The 17,653-nt window shown below is 44.4% G+C and overlaps 1 protein-coding gene across 1 annotated transcript in view; it reads left to right on the forward strand.

Annotated features, from left to right (window-relative positions):
• LOC132477587 (forkhead-associated domain-containing protein 1-like) overlaps positions 1-17,653 on the forward strand; it is a 129,123-nt gene that overhangs the window by 34,579 nt on the left and 76,891 nt on the right. The window contains 2 exon segments of the mRNA XM_060080020.1: positions 8,682-8,791; positions 11,875-12,111. Of these exon segments, the coding sequence (XP_059936003.1) occupies positions 8,682-8,791; positions 11,875-12,111 (347 nt within the window).

Consider the following 17,653-nt stretch of genomic DNA (forward strand, 5'->3'; position numbering starts at 1 on the left):
TTTGTCTTTCTCTGGCTTTTGCTTATGTTCTTTGGTTCTGAAGTAGAACATAATCAAATGTGAAAAAATTGGGATAAGCAGAAAGTTAGAAAACAGTAAAAGATAAGCTGTCACCCTTATCACCAGAATTCTCCCTGTTGACTTTTTGGTACAAACTCCTCCAAGACTGTGCTCTGTCCATCTGCACACGTCAGTACCTCTGTGGTGAGTGTGTGTGTGTGTGTGTGTGTGTTTGTACATATATATGAATATATATGAATCTGTATCAGAATCTAAATTTATATACTTCAACTCAGATGTACAGACATATTGGTAACTGAAATCCCTCTTGCCTTAGGAGGTTTTTAAATATTTTATTGCCATTTTACAGGTAAGAGGAGACTGAGGCTTATGGAGAAAATTACTTCTCTGGAGGTTATGTATTCAATCTAATCTAAAATAACGCTTTTCAGTCAAATTTAAGGCTGGTTATCTCAGTGACTGTCACTCACAGCCTGGTCACTTTGGGGACACACAGCCATCAGGGTTTCCTTCTCCCCCCTCCTCCCAAGAAGGCCTCATGGCATTTGGGGAGGAGACTTCCTGTCTTTCACCATCCTCTTGGCCTTGCCAGGCTTACTGGCAGAGTAGCTGGGTCGACTTAGTCCCTGGCATGATTCCCAGGTTTCTTCTGTGGCCACTGGTGTGAAGGTCCCATTCTCTGTTTTCTGTGTCCCAGCCCCAGACCCCTCTGAGTCCCCAGGTACCTCGATGCCTCCACACCCTTCCCTGGTCTCACTCAGGACCACTCACCTAGTCACTTCCCTCAACCATTCAAATAATAGTTATTATACTGAAATAAACAGACTAAGGAGCAAATGAAATGTATCTCTGCAGTTTACATCATCATCATCATCATCTAAGGAACGCTCATGTACCAACCACCCAAGTTAAGAAATTACTCAGCCATTTCCCCCTAGCATTTTTTTTTAATTTAATTTTATTTATTTCTTTATTTATGGCTGTGTTGGGTCTTCACTTCTGTGCGAGGGCTTTCTCCAGCTGCGGCGAGCAGGGGCCACTCTTCATCGGGGTGCGCGGGCCTCTCACCATCGCGGCCTCTCTCGTTGCGGAGCACAAGTTCCAGACGTGCAGGCTCAGTAGTTGTGGCTCACGGGTCCAGCTGCTCCGCGGCATGTGGGATCTTCCCAGACCAGGGTTCGAACCCGTGTCCCCTGCATTGGCAGGCAGACTCTCAACCACTGCACCACCAGGGAAGCCCCCCCCCCAGCATTTTAATGTGAAAACTTTCAAACATACAGCAAAGCAAAAAGAATTTTACAGAGACAGCTCTCCTCCTAATTCTACCGCTAACACTTTGCTGTACTCCTTATTACATTTCTGTCTACCCATCCTTCTTGTCCGGCATTAATCCATCTTATTTTTTGGATGCATTTCAAAATAAATAGCACACATCTGTAGTCCTCCCCCTAAATGTTTCAGCACATATACCATTAACTAGAACTCAACATTTTTTGTCTCCTTCATGTAAAATGAACACAGAATGTGTATCAGTTATCATGATTGCATAACGAATTCTCCCCAAACGTAGCAGCCTAAAGCAAAATCAAACATGTGTTATCATCTATACGGTTTCTGTGGGGTCAGGAATTTGGCAGCAGCTTAGCAGGATGGCTGTGGCTCAGGGTCCCTCGTAAGGCTGCAGTCATCTGAAGGCTTGACGTGGGCCAGAGGATCCACTTCCAACACGGCTGCTCACATGGCTGTCAGCAGGATGCCCCGGTTCCTCACCACATGGGCCTCCCTAGAGAGTGGCTCGAGCGTTCTCATGACACGGCGGCTGCTCCTCCTGGGCAAGTGATCCTGGAGGGTAAGATGGAAATGGCAACATCTCTTGTGAATAAGCCTCAGAAGTCATTCTCTGTCATTGCTGCAATATCCTGCTGGTTACCCAGGGCGTCACCCTCCAGTGTGGGAGAAGACTACACCCAGGCCTGAAGACCAGGAGGTGGGGATTATCAGCAGTCATCTTGGAGGCCGGCTACCACAGCCTGCCCTCGGGTCCTCAATGATTCACACTCCTCCTCCTCTCTCCGGAGGCCCCCCAAAATCTCACCCCAGTAACAGCCTCGGCTCCAATTCCAGAATCTCGTCTAAATCAAGTCCAGGTACAGATGGGGCTCATGGGTGTAGTACGTTACGTTCAGCTCATCAAGTACTACTTCCAGAAATCTGAAGACCTCTGAACAAAGGGTCTGTCCCTCACACACCCAGCACATATTGGTGGGACAGACATAGCGTCACTGCTCCATACACTCCTCTTGTTCCAAAAGAAGAAAACCAGGGAACACACAGGAGCCCCTGGCCCAAAGCAGTTCTGAAGTCAGCTGGGAAAACACCGGCAGTTCCTTGACTGGGCTTCAGTCCAACTCTTGCCCAGAAATGACTTTCCAGGGCTCTTGGCTGTGCCTCTGGTCCCTGAGCTCCACCTTCTGAGTCGTCCTCCCTTTCCTATGAAAGGTGTCCCATGGATGTGGCTGCATAGTTTTATAGCCTGCTTCCTGCCTGTAGAAGCTTGGGGGTCCAGACGCTTCTTTGACTTTTGTGGGTCTCTGTCAGTCTGAGTTGGCAGTGCTTCTTATTGGGGTTCATCCTATTAAGCAAAACCCACGCCCACAGACTTTTTTGTCACAAGCCCTTCCACCACGGGCTTCTGCAAAGACTGACAAAGGACAGAAGCTTCTTAGAAGCCCAGTTCTTTGACCGAAGGGTTCTCTTGGACACTGCCCTGGATCTGTATTCTTAACAAAGGATTTTACAACCACACCCTCAGCTTCTTCTCTGGACTGTGTTTTCTTGAGAGTGCCGTTGATTTGATCTTTGCCCAGAACCTGTTTCTTACATTTCATTTGCCACCTGGAGAGGTAGGGAATTTTCAAGCCCAGAACATTGCCCTGATTTAACAGCCCTTCCTTTAACTGTCTCTCCCCCTCACATTTCACTATAAGTAGCAAGAAGTAACCAGGCAGCACCTTCCAAGACTCTGTCTGGGACTCTCTTTAGCTTGTCCACTCAGCCTCATCACAAACATTTTCTACCTTACTCATGACCACAGGCAATTTGTTAGGAAACCTTCTGCCACCACCTAACAAGGATCCCTTAACCCCAGTAGCATTTTCCTCAGTTTCCTGGAACCCTTCCCTCACGGCCTCCTCAAAGGCCATCGGGCTTCTACTAAGACTATTCAGGCTTTCTCAAAGACTCTTGGCCAAAGTCCTCCAGCTTCTGGCCACTGTTCCATCCCAAACCACACCACATTTTAGGGTTTTTGTTAAATTTTGCACCACTCGTGGTGCCCAAACCTGTATTTGCTACTTATTGTTGCATAACAAATTACTGCAGGATGTAATGGCCTAAAACAACAGTAACCATTTATTATCTCATAGTTTCTCTGAGTCAGGAAGTTGGGAATGGCTTAGCTGGGGGATTCTTGCTCAGGATTGTCCATGAGGTGGGAGTCATGGTGGTGGCTGGGCTGTGGTCCTCTGGAGGCTTGTCTGGGGCTGGAGGACCCACCTCCAGGATGGGTCACTCCCATGGCTTTTGGTAAGAGGCCTCAGTTCTTCACTAAGTGCACCTCTCCATACGTTGCTTGAGCATCCTCAAGCTGCCAGCTCCTCCAGACAAGTGGTCCTAGAGAGTGAGGCAGAAGCTGCAATGTCTTCTAGGATCTAACCTCAGGAATCAAACTGTGTCATTTCTGCAATATCCTTGGTTACATAGAGGAGCTTTGTTACGGACTGAATTGCATTCCCCCAAAATGCATATGCTGAGGCCTCAATCCCAATATGGCAGAATGTGACCATATTTGGAGATAGTGTATTGAAATAGATGAGTAAGTTCAAATGAGATGATTGGGTGGGCCCTAATCCAAGGGCTGGTGTCCTTGTAAGAAGAGAGAGAGATACGCCAGGGATGCATGTGCACAGAGAAAAGGGCATGTGAGGACACAGCAGGAAGGTGGCCGTCTGCAAGCCAAGGAGAGAGGCCTAACCCTGCCCACACCTTGATCTTGGACTTCCAGCCTCCAGAACTGTGAGAAAATGAATTTCTTTTGTTAAGACCTCCTGTGGTGTTTTGTTGTGGCAGCCCCAGCTAACTAATATAAAGTCCATCCAGTATTGGAGAGGATGATGCAAGGGTCTGAATACCAGGAGACAAGAATCAGTGGGGCCATCTTGGAGACTGGCTAACACACCATGAAAGGTGTAGATCTTGAGTGTGCTCATTGAGTTTTGACGGTCGTGTACACCTATGTAACCCAAACTCCTATCAAGATATAGAACATTACCATCACCGCACAAAGTTCCCTCATGTCCCTCCCCAGTCAATTCCCAGCCCCAGGCCCCAGAGGCACCCACTCTTCTGAACTCTTTTCCCGCCAGGGATTAGATATTCCTGTTCTAGAATCTCAAGTACACAGAACCATGTAGTACATATTCCTCTGTGCAAGGCTTTTTTCACTCAGCATAGTGTTTCTGAGATTCATTCATTTTGTTGTATGGATCATGTTCTGTTTTATGAACATATATACAGGGTTTTTGGGGTTGTTTTTTAATGCGTCCTTTGGATACATGGCACATGGGCTGTTTCTTTTCTTTTTTTCACTCCGCCATTTAAATTTTTCCACTGTAATCACCGGTTTCTCCAGTGCCATGTTGAACTTGGGGCTTCTCTAAAGGACTTGCATCCCCCCATGGAGAAATGAAGGATGAGTCGTATGGCTTAGAGTCCCTCACATCTACCTGGGCTCTATCTCCTCAGCCTCTCAGCCAGGTCTCATGTTTCCAAACGTTTGCCCTCATTCCCCTGACTCTCTCCCCATCCTCAGAAAAGGACTTTCACCTTCCCGTGTCATGGGGAGTTCCTTTCTGTCTGGGCCTCTCTACTCCACGCTTTAGAGAATACTCTGTGCTCCAGTCCTCCATGCTGTCTCTTGACAGAAAACACCTCTTTTTAAGGGTTCCGAGAAAGCTCTTTCCTCTCTTAGCAAAGCTGGGCTCTTCCAATTAAATTGGTTTACTGTTAGACTGTCACCTTGCTTTAGACTTGAAAAATTCTATTTGAAAACCCAAAGCCAAGGAGTTATTTACTGCAGATCAGGTCAGGGTTTCTCAATCTTGGCACAGTGACAGGTGGGTCGCATAACTCCTTGTTGTAGGATCTGTCCTGTCCACTGTAGAATGTTTAGCAGCATCCCTGACTCCTACCCAGCAGAGATACCAGTAGCAACACCACCACCACCCCCCCCCTAACTGTGGTACTCAAAAATGTCTCCAGACATTGTCAAAAATCAAAACATCATTTTGCCTGGGGGAAAAATCACCCTGTTCTAATTAATACTCATCCTTCCTTTACCACAAGGCAATAAAACGTCAGCTCCAAGGCCAAATCTTAACGGCAAGAGCTCATGGGAGGTGGGGAAGAATTACTGAGAAAAGAAAATATGTGGAGTGATTTATTAAAATAGCATCTTGATTCATATATATATATATATATATATTTTCCCAATAATGGGATCATATGAACCTAACATAGGTAACCTTCTTTTTTTTTCTTTTTTTGGCCGTGCCGCTCAGCTTGCAGGATCTTTGTTCCCCAGCCAGGGATGGAACCTGTGCCCCCTGCAGTGGAAGCACAGAATCCTAACCACTGAACTGCCAAGGACTTCCCTACCTGATTTTTAAAATTCAATAATATGTCATAAACATCTTCCCACTTCAATACATGACTGCATAGTGGTTAAAAGCATAGGCTCTGAATTCAACAAACTTAGGTTCATCCCTTGACTCTACCACTTACCAGCTGTGTGTCCTTGAGCAGGTGACTTGACGTCTCTGTGCCTCATATCTCTCACATATAAAATGGAGATGGGAATAATAATGCCTATCTCACTGGGTTGTTATGAAGACGGAATCGTATCCTGCGTGTAAGTGCTGAGCACAGCGCCTGGTGCACAGCGAACATTCAGTAAATATTAAATTATTTAAAATTTTAATATTTAAAATTTAAATTTTAATAATTTAAAATTTTAATATTTAAAATTTAAGTTATTACCTAACCATGATTGTTATTTAACTTTTATTTACAACTTACAATGTCTGAAAGACACAGTTAAGGTGCACACATACTGCCCCTGCTGCAGACTGGTGATTATTGGAGCGCACCAGGACAGCTGGGGGTTGATAAAATATTAAAGTTACTCCCCTGCCATTTGGCCAACAGCTCATGCACGAAAATTCTTAAAGTGCCTGCATCCCCATATCCGCCCCAGCCCTCCCGACCCTCCCTGGGGCTTCTCCCCACTGGGACCTCCGAAGGATCCAGCAGCTAGAGTTAAGCCAGTTTCTTCATACATGGCCCTTAGGTTCTTTCTGATAAATAACAGTAGCCAGTAAAGAAGTTTGGGGTGGGTGAGGGGTAACTGCTCCAGCACCTCCCTTCCTGGGTGTAAGGAAAGCGAGTCTCAGAGCAAATTCTAGCCCCACAAAGGCTTTGAGTAAACACACCTTCCCCAGTAAAGGGACCCCATCGATCAGCCTGTTCTGTAAGTTTGATGAAGTCCCCCCTCCGGTCATCATCTTGCAGGGAAGCGTCCCTCAAGACAGCCACGACAGGGTCGCAGAGGCAGCCGGAGTCACCCCTAGAGATGGCATCAGACGCCAGAGCTCTAAGCTGAGACTGGACAGGGGCCCAGTTAGGGTCAGACCCCGAGGCCCTCCCTGGCGACACAGGCCAGGCAGTACCATCCTCCAGTGGGAGCCGATTTCTTGAGGAATCTGAAAACAGATCAAGTCTTCCTCCTGAAAATTAAGTTTCCAAATTGATGTGCACAATTAGTGTAAAATAAACCCCAGATTTCAAAGGCTTCATGCCTCGAAGAAAAAGAATATAAAATATCTCCATATTTTTGGTCGATTACGTGTTGAAATGATATTTTTTTAATGTATTGGGTTAAATAAAATTGATCATTAAAAAATTCATCTCTTCTTTTTACCTTTTTAACGTGACTACTAGAAAATTGAAAATTGCATTCTGTAGCTCCCATTATTTGTCTATCAGGCACTGCTGCTGTAGTCAGTTAGGACTTAGCTGCTCAGTATCCAAGAGAGTCAGATGTGGGCAGTGAGCTTCAAATAAAAGTTTTCTAATCATGGACCTAGTTGGGGAGGTGGAAGGAGAGAAAATGGGCAGCTGCTGAAGTTCCAGGCCCTTCTGTTCCTCGCGCCCCAGGAAACACTGTGGCCAGGGCTGCTCATTCAACACGCAAGGCTGAGCATTCTCCGGGCACCACAGGCCATCAGCTATGTCCACTAGAGGTTCTGGGGTCCACAAACAGGTTTGAGACCTGGCTCGGGGGCAGGAATCTTTGACTCTAAAATGCATAAATAAAAAATGCAGAAGCAAAATGAATAAATGATGAATGTCCACAAACATGACAGTGCGTGCTTCATTCATCATTAATGTTAATACTCATTAAAGTTTCATCACCACTGAAAACAATTTGTTCAGTTTCTCACTTCACAAGAAGATAAGAATGTGCAGTGACTGTCCAGAAACCATAGTCACTTGGAAATTTAAAATACGCTGCTTGGGCCCAAGTGATCTCACACGTAGAATTATAGAAATCTTTACAAACGTTTCTACACCAATAAAAAAAAATGTATTCAGTGTTGATGTGAGTGAATTGCGAGATGTCTGATGTGATCCAGAGTGGGGCCCCCAAACACAATGCCATACTCCCCAAAAGTCATATAAACAGGCCTTGTAATATTGGGGTAAATAAGAAAAAAATTAGGAAAGCTTAAATGTCTCTCAAGTGGATCGTAGTTAAACACGTTTGGCACACTTGTACAGTGGACCACAATGCTACCCTTGAAAAGAACCCAGTACAGCCTCAAATACTGACATGGGAAGATGTTTTTGATATTGTTAGCTGAAAAGTAAGCTGGATAAGAATCTCTGTCATGTAAATGCATTTTTGTTTTTTGAAAAGATATGATTGCAATAAAAAAAATATAGCTAACGTTTAGTGCTAAATGCTCTACATGAGGGGTCAGCAAACTTTTCCTGTAAAGAGCCAGATAGTAAATACTTTAGGATTTGTGGGTCACATGGTCTCTGCTGCAACTACTCAGCTCTGCCTTTGTAGCTGGGAAGCAGCCATAAATAATATGTAAATGATCACTGTGACTATGCTGCAATAAAACTTTATTTACAAAAATAGGCAGAAGGCCAGATTTGGCCACAGGGCCATAGTTTGCCAACCCCTGCTCTATATCATTATTCTATTTAATCTCCAGATAGCCCTTTATAGCAGAGACTATCAGGGATCCTGAATTATGTATGTGGAAACGAAGGCTTAGAGAGAGCAAATGACTTGCCCAAGGTCCTCAGCTCTTATGCGGCATAGAAAAAAGTCTGGAAAGAGACACAGCACAGGGCCTCAGTGCAGTTAACGCTGGGGAAGAGAACTGAGGCAGCTCTTACCCTTTCCAGGCCTCCTGCAATGCTTTCAGTGCATAAGTCTCATGAATGGGAAGGTGAATCTGAAAATATTCTTTAGGGCTTTGGGGAAACTCACAGTCTCCTCTGCATTCTCTGTTGATCTTGTGTGTTAGTGTGGACCAACGCGGCGGAACTGTCCGAAAAATCAGTGGCCGAGGAAATTCCTGTGGCAGAGCCCTACAGAGAAATTTTTGTGGACCAGGACCTGTCCCAGCACGATAAGGTGAGGGGTCTCGGGGAAGCACAGAGCTACAGCAGCAAGAGGGACCTTGGCGAGATTGCCACTGCCTCTTGTTCTCTGTGTCTCAAGGACTGTCCCTTTTTCCTACTTCCAAGAAACCACCTCTTCCTCCCAAGACATTCAGCCAGGTTTGGCCACTGCTCATTTTATCCCAAATAACATCTACAGCTACAAGGTACTGAGCACCTACTGTGTGCTGGGCCATGTCCTGTGCACTTGACATTTATTAGCTCGTTAATCTTCACCATCTTCAAAATAGATTTTATCACCCTCACTTTGCAGATGAGGAAACTGAATCTCAGAGAGGTTCAGTAATGTGTTCAAGGCTGCCCAGTGCAAGGAGCAGTGTTAGGATTCAAACCCAGTTCTGGTTAGCTTCTCAGCGGGTACTTCTAACTCCCACACAGTAATCACTTGGTCAACCTTCAGTGATGGAACAGTGATGCAAAAACACGTTCCTAGCAGGAGGACGTGAGCCCTGAAGTCAGGGAGGCCTGGGCCAAGAGACTCGTTAAAGAGCCAGAGAGGTTTAAAGCAGGGATGCGAGCAGAACAGGTGGATTCAAGCCATCCTGGGAAGGGCCCAGGTCAATTTCTCCCCACTTAGACACGACTTGAAAGTTACTGTAAAAGAAGCAGTCTATAATATCTCGCTTTCCTTAAGGGCCAGGGCCTGCTCCTGCAGCAATTCTCAGAGTTTGTGAGGAGCAGACCTACCTGGGGTTCTTGTCAGACACGGAAATCCAAACCTTCAGGAGGCAGGAGGTTCCAACCCAGGCATCCTGGGACCAGACTCTGCAAAATGTTGCAGAAGGGCGAGAAGCCACACTCAGATTCTGTATTTATCACTGTGTAACAAGCCATCCCAAAACTTAGCAGCTTCAAACAGCAATTCATTATTCCCCAGAATCTATGGGTTGACCTGGAAGGTTCCTTTGCTCGTGTCCCCTGGCCTCACTCATGCGGCCTCAGTAAGCCGCTGGCTTGGCCAGGCTGGTGGTCGGTCTCCATTGGCCTCCTTCCCACATCTAGGGCATCAGCCAGGACGCCTGGACTGGTGCGCCCCTTTGTGCATGTGGTTTTTCATCACAGCACGGTGGTCTCAGGGTTCCCAGGGGGCCAGAGCAGAAGCTGCACAGCCTGTAAGAACTTGCCTGGAGATCATGCAGCATCACTTCCACTCCATTCCGTTGGTTAAAGCTAGTCACGGGGCCAGCCCAGACTAGAGGTTGGGGAAATAGACTGGATGGCAAAACTGCAAACTATTTGTAGCCATTGTTCAACCTGCCTCAATTTTAACTTGGAAATATAGTGCAACCACTATAATTTTTTCTATTTATAGAAAATGTTTATAAGCCATTTATAATTTTTTCTATTTATAATAGAAATAATTCTTTCTCTTTATAAGTCGTTTATACCCTGACTTGCCAGGACTCCTTCAAGTGACAATAAACAAATTAGCTTGAGGGGGAGCATTGATTAGCTCATCTTATTGGAAAATTTAAAGGGCCACTAGCTTCAGGTATGGCTAGATCCAGGAGCTTGAATAATGTCATAAGAACACCTCCCCACTACCAACTTCTCCCCTCTGTTTCCCTCAGAGTCTGGCTTTCTACATAAGGCTGGCTTTGTGTGTTAGAAAAGACAAACTCAGGCAAACAAGCCTACATGATCCAAAAGAAGGCAAGATCCTCTCCCTCTGTAATCGATGTGTGAAATCTCTGATTGACCAGCTTGGGCCACATGCACATGGGGAGGTGGGACAGGAAGGAGCAGGGCACATGACTGACAGTCCTACCCAGACCAAATGGAAGGAGGAACACTCCCTCCAAGAAGGGCAAGGGGACCCTCAGCAGGAAAGCAGAACCCACAGCTGTCCACTGCCCTCTGCAAACTTCTTATATTCCAGCACTGGCACGGGGCCTGGCACTTAGTGGCTGCCCGATGAATGTTTGTTGCATGAAAAATGAATAAGCACCTGGCTGATCATAACAGGGTGAAACAGGAGAAACTGCCCAGGAGTAGGGAATATGTCTGATGCTCTCTCTTGAAGTTTTGCCACCAACTTTCACAAGGACCCAAAGGAAGGCCCCTGGCAGCAGCTGGCAATGTCAGACAGGCTTTCTCATGAGCGAGACCCTGTCCTGCCCCAGGTCACGGAGCTAGCAGGTCGTGAGGCTGACTGGACGGCTCCCCTGGGAATGAGCTGGCCCAGAAATTGCCCGTTTACCTCCTCCTATGACTGCTTTGGAAAAGCCTCTGGGGAATTTTTTCTTCTTCTTCTTCTTCAGTTTTTCTGACATTTTATTGATAACGTCTGGTGAGAAGTTTGGGGGATTTTTTTTTTCCTTTTTTGGAAAACCTAACCAATTCTTTGGCTGCAGAGCTTTTTCACTGGAGAGATGGAGGACAGGGTTAATTATACCTGTGGGTACAGTCTGCCAGCAATTTTGTTTTTCCAGCCAAAAGTTTACATGAGCCCATGCAAATAAATCACTATTCCTGTCTCATTTACTTTCCAGATTGAGTTACCTGGAAAAAATTCATACATGAATAGCCAAAAGAGGCAGGAAATATTAGAAGAGAGGAAAGGGAAAACAAATAGTTCAGAATGTTTTAAGTTAAAACAAATAACCTTCATTATAGGCAGAATGTGGTCCAACAGAATGTTGTTTTCCTAACTATCCTTCCTAGGTCCCCAGTGTGCTAGGCTGAATATTATAAATGAAAACATTCTAAGTAAACTTTCTAGCAACAAAAGTTCCCAAGTGGGATGGTTGTTCTTAATATGGAAGTCTAATTCTTGGGGAAAGGAAAGTTTCCGTACCTGTGAGGTATAGACATCCATTACAGGAGTCTATATACAAGTACCTCATTTTAACCCAATTCTTGTCTCTATGAGATTTTCCACGTGACAGAGATAGCCTTGAAAGTCTGCTTTTACCCTCCCTGCCTGCCCTCACCTTCCCAAAGAATGATACCATATTTTTCCTGTCTTTCTTTAAATGGCCTCAGCCTTACACCCAGACCCACACCTAGTAAATTTCCCATCTGGCCTCCACCCAGGATGAAATAATTCGGCTGCTGGGAAAAGAAGTCAGCCGTCTCTCCGATTTTGAACTTGAATCTAAATACAAAGACACCGTGATAGCAAGCCTGCAGAGCCAAGTGTCCAACCTGAGGCAGAAGCTGTTGGAAACAGCCGCCTCCAGGCAGAAGGAGAGGGTGATCCCACCCAAGTTTCAGGCTCTGCATGAAGAGGACGATGCCCAACAGAGAGAGATCCAGAGCTTGAAAAACCAGGTAGGGCTCAGAGACAAGTGGGTCGGGGCCTTGGGGTCACAACACAGGGTGACAGCTCTCAGGTAGAGCCTGGGGGGAGCCACCCAGGTAGTTAGAAATGGGCAGTGAGCACAACATGGTGAGGAGTACACTTCCAGGAAGTGCAGGTTTGGCAAGTTTCTAGCCTTGTAAAAACAATATTAGATTTGATTAAGTGACTACCATGTTCAGGCCCCGGTGCAGGTGCTTTTGGTGCATTAGCTTACTTATTTATTTATTTATTTATTTAATTTATTTATTTAATTTATTTATTTATGGCTTCATTGGGTCTTCGTTGCTGTGCACGGGCTTTCTCTAGTTGCAGTGAGCAGGGTCTACTCTTCACTGCGGTGCATGGGCTTCTCATTGCAGTGGCCTCTCTTGCTGCAGACCATGGGCTCTAGGCACGTGAGCTTCAGTAGTTGCAGCATGAGGGCTTAAGTAGCTGTGGCTCGCGGACTCTAGAGTGCAGGCTCAGTAGTTGTGGCCCACGGGCATAGTTTCTCCACAGCATGTGGGATCTTCCTGGACCAGGGCTCGAACTCCTGTCCCCTGCATTGGCAGGCGGATTCTTAACCACTGCACCATGAGGGAAGTCCCCTCATTAGCTATTTAAACCTCAGTCTTCTGACAGATGCCATTCTACAGATGAGGAGACTGAGGCACGCTCAGAGATGCCCAGGAGCTTGTTACAGCTTGCACAGCAAGTGAGAGGCAGTGATGTGATTTGGGCTCAGCTCTGCCACCTTGTACACCTCATGCTTTCACACCCACTTTGCATTTCCACCCAACTCCTGTCGCTTCAGTGACCACTTCTCACACCCACCTGGACCCAGCCAGAAAGAGCTGGAGATGGGGAGAAGGAACCCCACAGTGTTCCAAACACGGAGGCCTTTATCAAAACCTGAAGGCAGCTGCTGGTTCATTTATAGGGAATTTCACCAAAAAATCTCCACCCAGAATGTCTGGATTTACCAGTCAACTTCCTTCCTCCTGAAACTAAATCCAAAAAAAAAAACAAAACTGCTTTTTAAGTTTTAAAGAACTACTTTAAAATTGGCCACTGATCTTGGTCATAAATTATATCTCAACAAAGTTGATAAAAAAGCAGTTGGTCATTGATGAATTTTGGCCTCAGTGCATAATTCTGCTTAAAACCGTAGTCAGATTTGGTTCAACATGGCGGAGTAGAAGGACATGCTGTCACTCCCTGTTTCGAGAACACTGGAATCACAACTGACTGCTGAACAATCATCGACAGGAAGACACTGGAGCTCACCAAAAAAGATACCCCACATGCAAAGACAAAGGAGAAGGCGCACTGAGACAGTAGGAGGGGCGCAATCCCCATAAAATCAAATCCCATCACTGCTGGGTGGGTGACTCACAAACTGGAGAACACTTCTACCACAGAAGTCCACCCACTGGAGGGAAGGTTCTGAGCCCCACGTCGGGCTTCCCAACCTGGGGGTCCGGCAATGGGAGGAGGAATTCCTAGAGACTCAGACTTTGAAGGCTAGTGGGATTTGATTGCAGGACTTTGGCAGGACTGGGGGAAAGAGAGATTCCACTCTTGGAGGGCACACACAAAGTAGTGTGTGCATTGGGACCCAGGGGAAGGAGCAGTGACCCCATAGGGGACTGAACCAGACCTACCTGCTAGTGTTGGAGGGTCTCCTGCAGAGGCGGGGGGCAGCTGTGGCTCACCAAGGGACAAGGACACTGGCAGCAGAAGTTCTGGGGAGTATTCCTTGGCAGGAGCCCTCCCAGAGTCGGCCATTAGCCCCACCAAAGAGCCTGGGTAGGTTCCAGTGTTGGGTCGCTTCAGGCCAAACAACTAACAGGGAGGGAACCCAGACCCACCCATCAGCAGACAAGCAGATTAAAGTTTTACTGAGCTCTGCCTACCAGTGCAACAGCCAGCTCTACCCACCACCAGTCCCTCCCATCAGGAAACTTCCACAAGCCTCTTAGGTAGCCTCATCCACCAGAGGGCAGACAGCAGCAGCAAGAAGAACTACAATCCTGCAGCCTGTGGAATAAAAACCGTATTCAGAGAAGGACAGACAAGATGAAAAGGCAGAGGGCTATGTAGCAGATGAAGGAACAAGATAAAACCCCAGAAAAACAACTAAATGAAATGGAGATAGGCAACCTTCCAGAAAAAGAATTCAGAATAATGATAGTGATGATGATCCTGGACACCAGAAAAAGAATGGAGGCAAAGATCGAGAAGATGCAAGAAACGTTTAACAAAGATCTAGAAGAATTAAAGAACAAACAAACAGAGATGAACAATGCAATAACTGGAAAAAAAATACACTAGAAGGAATCAATAGAATAACTGAGGCAAAAGAACGGATAAGTGACCTGGAAGACAGAATGGTGGAATTCACTGCTGCGGAACAGAATAAAGAATAAAGAATGAAAAGAAATGAAGACAGCTTAAGAGACCTCTGGGACAACATTAAACACAACAACGTTCACATTATACGGGTCCGAGAAGGAGAAGAGAGAGAGAAAGGACCCGAGAAGATATTGAAGAGATTATATTCAAAAACCTCCCTAATATCAGAAAGGAAATAGCCACCCAAGTCCAGGAAGCAGAGAGAGTCCCATACAGGAGAAACCCAAGGAGAAACACACCGAGACACATAGTAATCAACTTGGCAAAAATTAAAGAAAAATTATTGACAGCAGCAAGGGAAAAATGACAACATACAAGGGAACTCGCAGAAGGTTAACAGCTGATTTCTCAGCAGAAACTCTACAAGCCAGAAGGGAGTGGCATGATATACTTAAAGTGATGAAAGGGAAGAACCTACAACCAAGATTACTCTACCCAGCAAGGATCTCATTGAGATTTGATGGAGAAATCAAAAGCTTGACAGACAAGCAAAAGCAAAGAGAATTCAGCACCACCAAAGCAGCTCTACAACAAATGTTAAAGGAACTTCTCTAAGTGGGAAACACAAGAGAAGAAAAGGACCTACAAAAACAAACCCAAAACAATTAAGAAAATGGTCATAGGAACACACATATCAATAATTACCTTAAACGTGAATGGATTAAATGCTCCAACCAAAAGACACAGGGTTGCTGAATGGATACAAAAACAAGACCCATCTATATGCTGTCTCCAGGTGACCCACTTCAGACCTAGGGACACATACAGACTGAAAGTGAGGGGATGGAAAAAGATATTCCATGCAAATGGAAATCAAAGGAAAGCTGGAGTAGCAATACTCATATCAGGGAAAATACACTTTAAAATAAACAATGTTACAAGAGACAAGGAAGGACACTACGTAATGATCAAGGGATCAATCCAAGGAGAAGATATAACAATTATAAATATATATGCACCCAACATAGGAGCACCTCAATACATAAGGCAACTGCTAACAGCTCTAAAAGAGGAAATCAACAGTAACACAATAATAGTGGGGGACTTGAACACCTCACTTACACCAATGGACAGATCATCCAAAGAGAAAATTAATAAGGAAACACAAGCTTTAAATGACACAATAGACCAGATAGATTTAATTGATATTTGTAGGACATTCCGTCCAAAAACAGCAGATTGCACTTTCTTCTCAAGTGTGCACGGAACATTTTCCAGGATAGATCACATCTTGGGTCACCAATCAAGTCTCAGTAAATTTGAGAAAATTAAAATCATATCAAGCATCTTTTCTGACCACAATGCTATGAGATTAGAAATGTATTACAGGGAAAAACCTGTAAAAAACACAAACACATGGAGGCTAAACAGTACGTTACTAAATAACCAAGAGATCACTGAAGAAATCAAAGAGGAAATCAAAAAATACCTAGAGACAAATGACAATGAAAACACGACGATCCAAAACCTATGGGATGCAGCAAAAGCATCCCATAGTTCTAAGAGGGAAGTTTATAGCTATGCAAGCCCACCCCAAGAAACAAGAAAAATCTCAAATAAACAATCTAACGTTTCACCTAAAGGAACTAGAGAAAGAACAAACAAAACCCAAGGTTAGCAGAAGGAAAGAAATCATAAAGACCAGAGTAGAAATAAATGAAATAGAAACAATAGCAAAGATCAATAAAACTAAAAGCTGGTTCTTTGAGAAGTTAAACAAAATTGATAAACCATTATCCAGACTCATCAAGAAAAAGAGGGAGAGGACTCAAATCAATAAAATTAGAAAGGAAAAAGAAGTTACAACAGACACCGCAGAAATACAAAGCATCCTAAGAGACAACTACAAACAACACTATGCCAATAAAATGGACAACCTGGAAGACATGAACAAATTCTTAGAAGGTTATAACCTTTCAAGACTGAACCAGAAAGAAATAGAAAATATGAACAGACCAATCACAAGTAATGAAATTGAAACTATGATTAAAAATCTTCCAACAAACAGAAGTCCAGGACCAGAAGGCTTCACAGGTGAATTCTATCAAACATTTAGAGACGAGCTAACACCCATCCTTCTCAAACTCTTCCAAAAAATTGCAGAGGAAGGAACACTCCCAAACTCATTCTCTGAGGCCACCATCACCCTGATACCCAAACCAGACAAAGACACTACGAAAACAGAAAATTACAGACCAATATCACTGATGAATATAGATGCAAAAATCCTCAACAAAATACTAGCAAACAGAATCCAGCAAAACATGAAAAGGATCATACACCATCAAGTGGGATTTATCCCAGAGAGGCAAGGATTCTTCAATATAAGCAAATCAATCAATGTGATACATCATATTAACAAATTGAAAAAGAAAAACCATATGATCATCTCAATGGATGCAGAAAAAGCTTTTGACAAAATTCAACTCTGATTTATGATAAAAACTCTCCAGAAAGTGGGCATAGAGGGAACCTACTTCACCATAGTAAAGGTCATATATGACAAAGCCACAGCAAACATCATTCTCAATGGTGAAAAACTGAAAGCATTTCCTCTAAGATCAGGAACAAGACAAGGATGTCCACTCTCACTACTATTCTTCAACATAGTTTTGGAAGTCCTAGCCACAGCAATCAGTGAAGACAAAGCAATAAAAGGAATCCAAATTGAAAAAGAAGAAGTAAAACTGTCACTGTTTGCAGATGAAAGGATACTCTACAGAGAGAATCCTAAAGTTGCCAGGAGAAAACTACTAGAGCTAATCATTGAACGTGGTAAAGTTGCAGGACACAAAATGAATGCACAGAAATCTCTTGCATTCCTATACACTAATGATGAAAAATCTGAAAGAGAAAATAAGGAAACACTCCCATGTACCACTGTAACAAAATAATAAAATACCTAGGAATAAACCTACCTAGGGAGACAAAGACCTGTATGCAGAACACTGTAAGACACTGATGAAAGAAATTAAAGATGATAGCAACAGATGAAGAGATATACCATGTTCTTGGATTGGAAGAATCAATATTGTGAAAATGACTCTACTACCCAAAGCAATCTACAGATTCAGTACAATCCCTATCAAATTACCAATGGCATTTTTTAGAGAACTA

The sequence above is a fragment of the Mesoplodon densirostris genome, chromosome 2 (assembly GCF_025265405.1).
Source record: "Mesoplodon densirostris isolate mMesDen1 chromosome 2, mMesDen1 primary haplotype, whole genome shotgun sequence".
NCBI classification, from domain to species: Eukaryota; Metazoa; Chordata; class Mammalia; order Artiodactyla; family Ziphiidae; genus Mesoplodon; species Mesoplodon densirostris.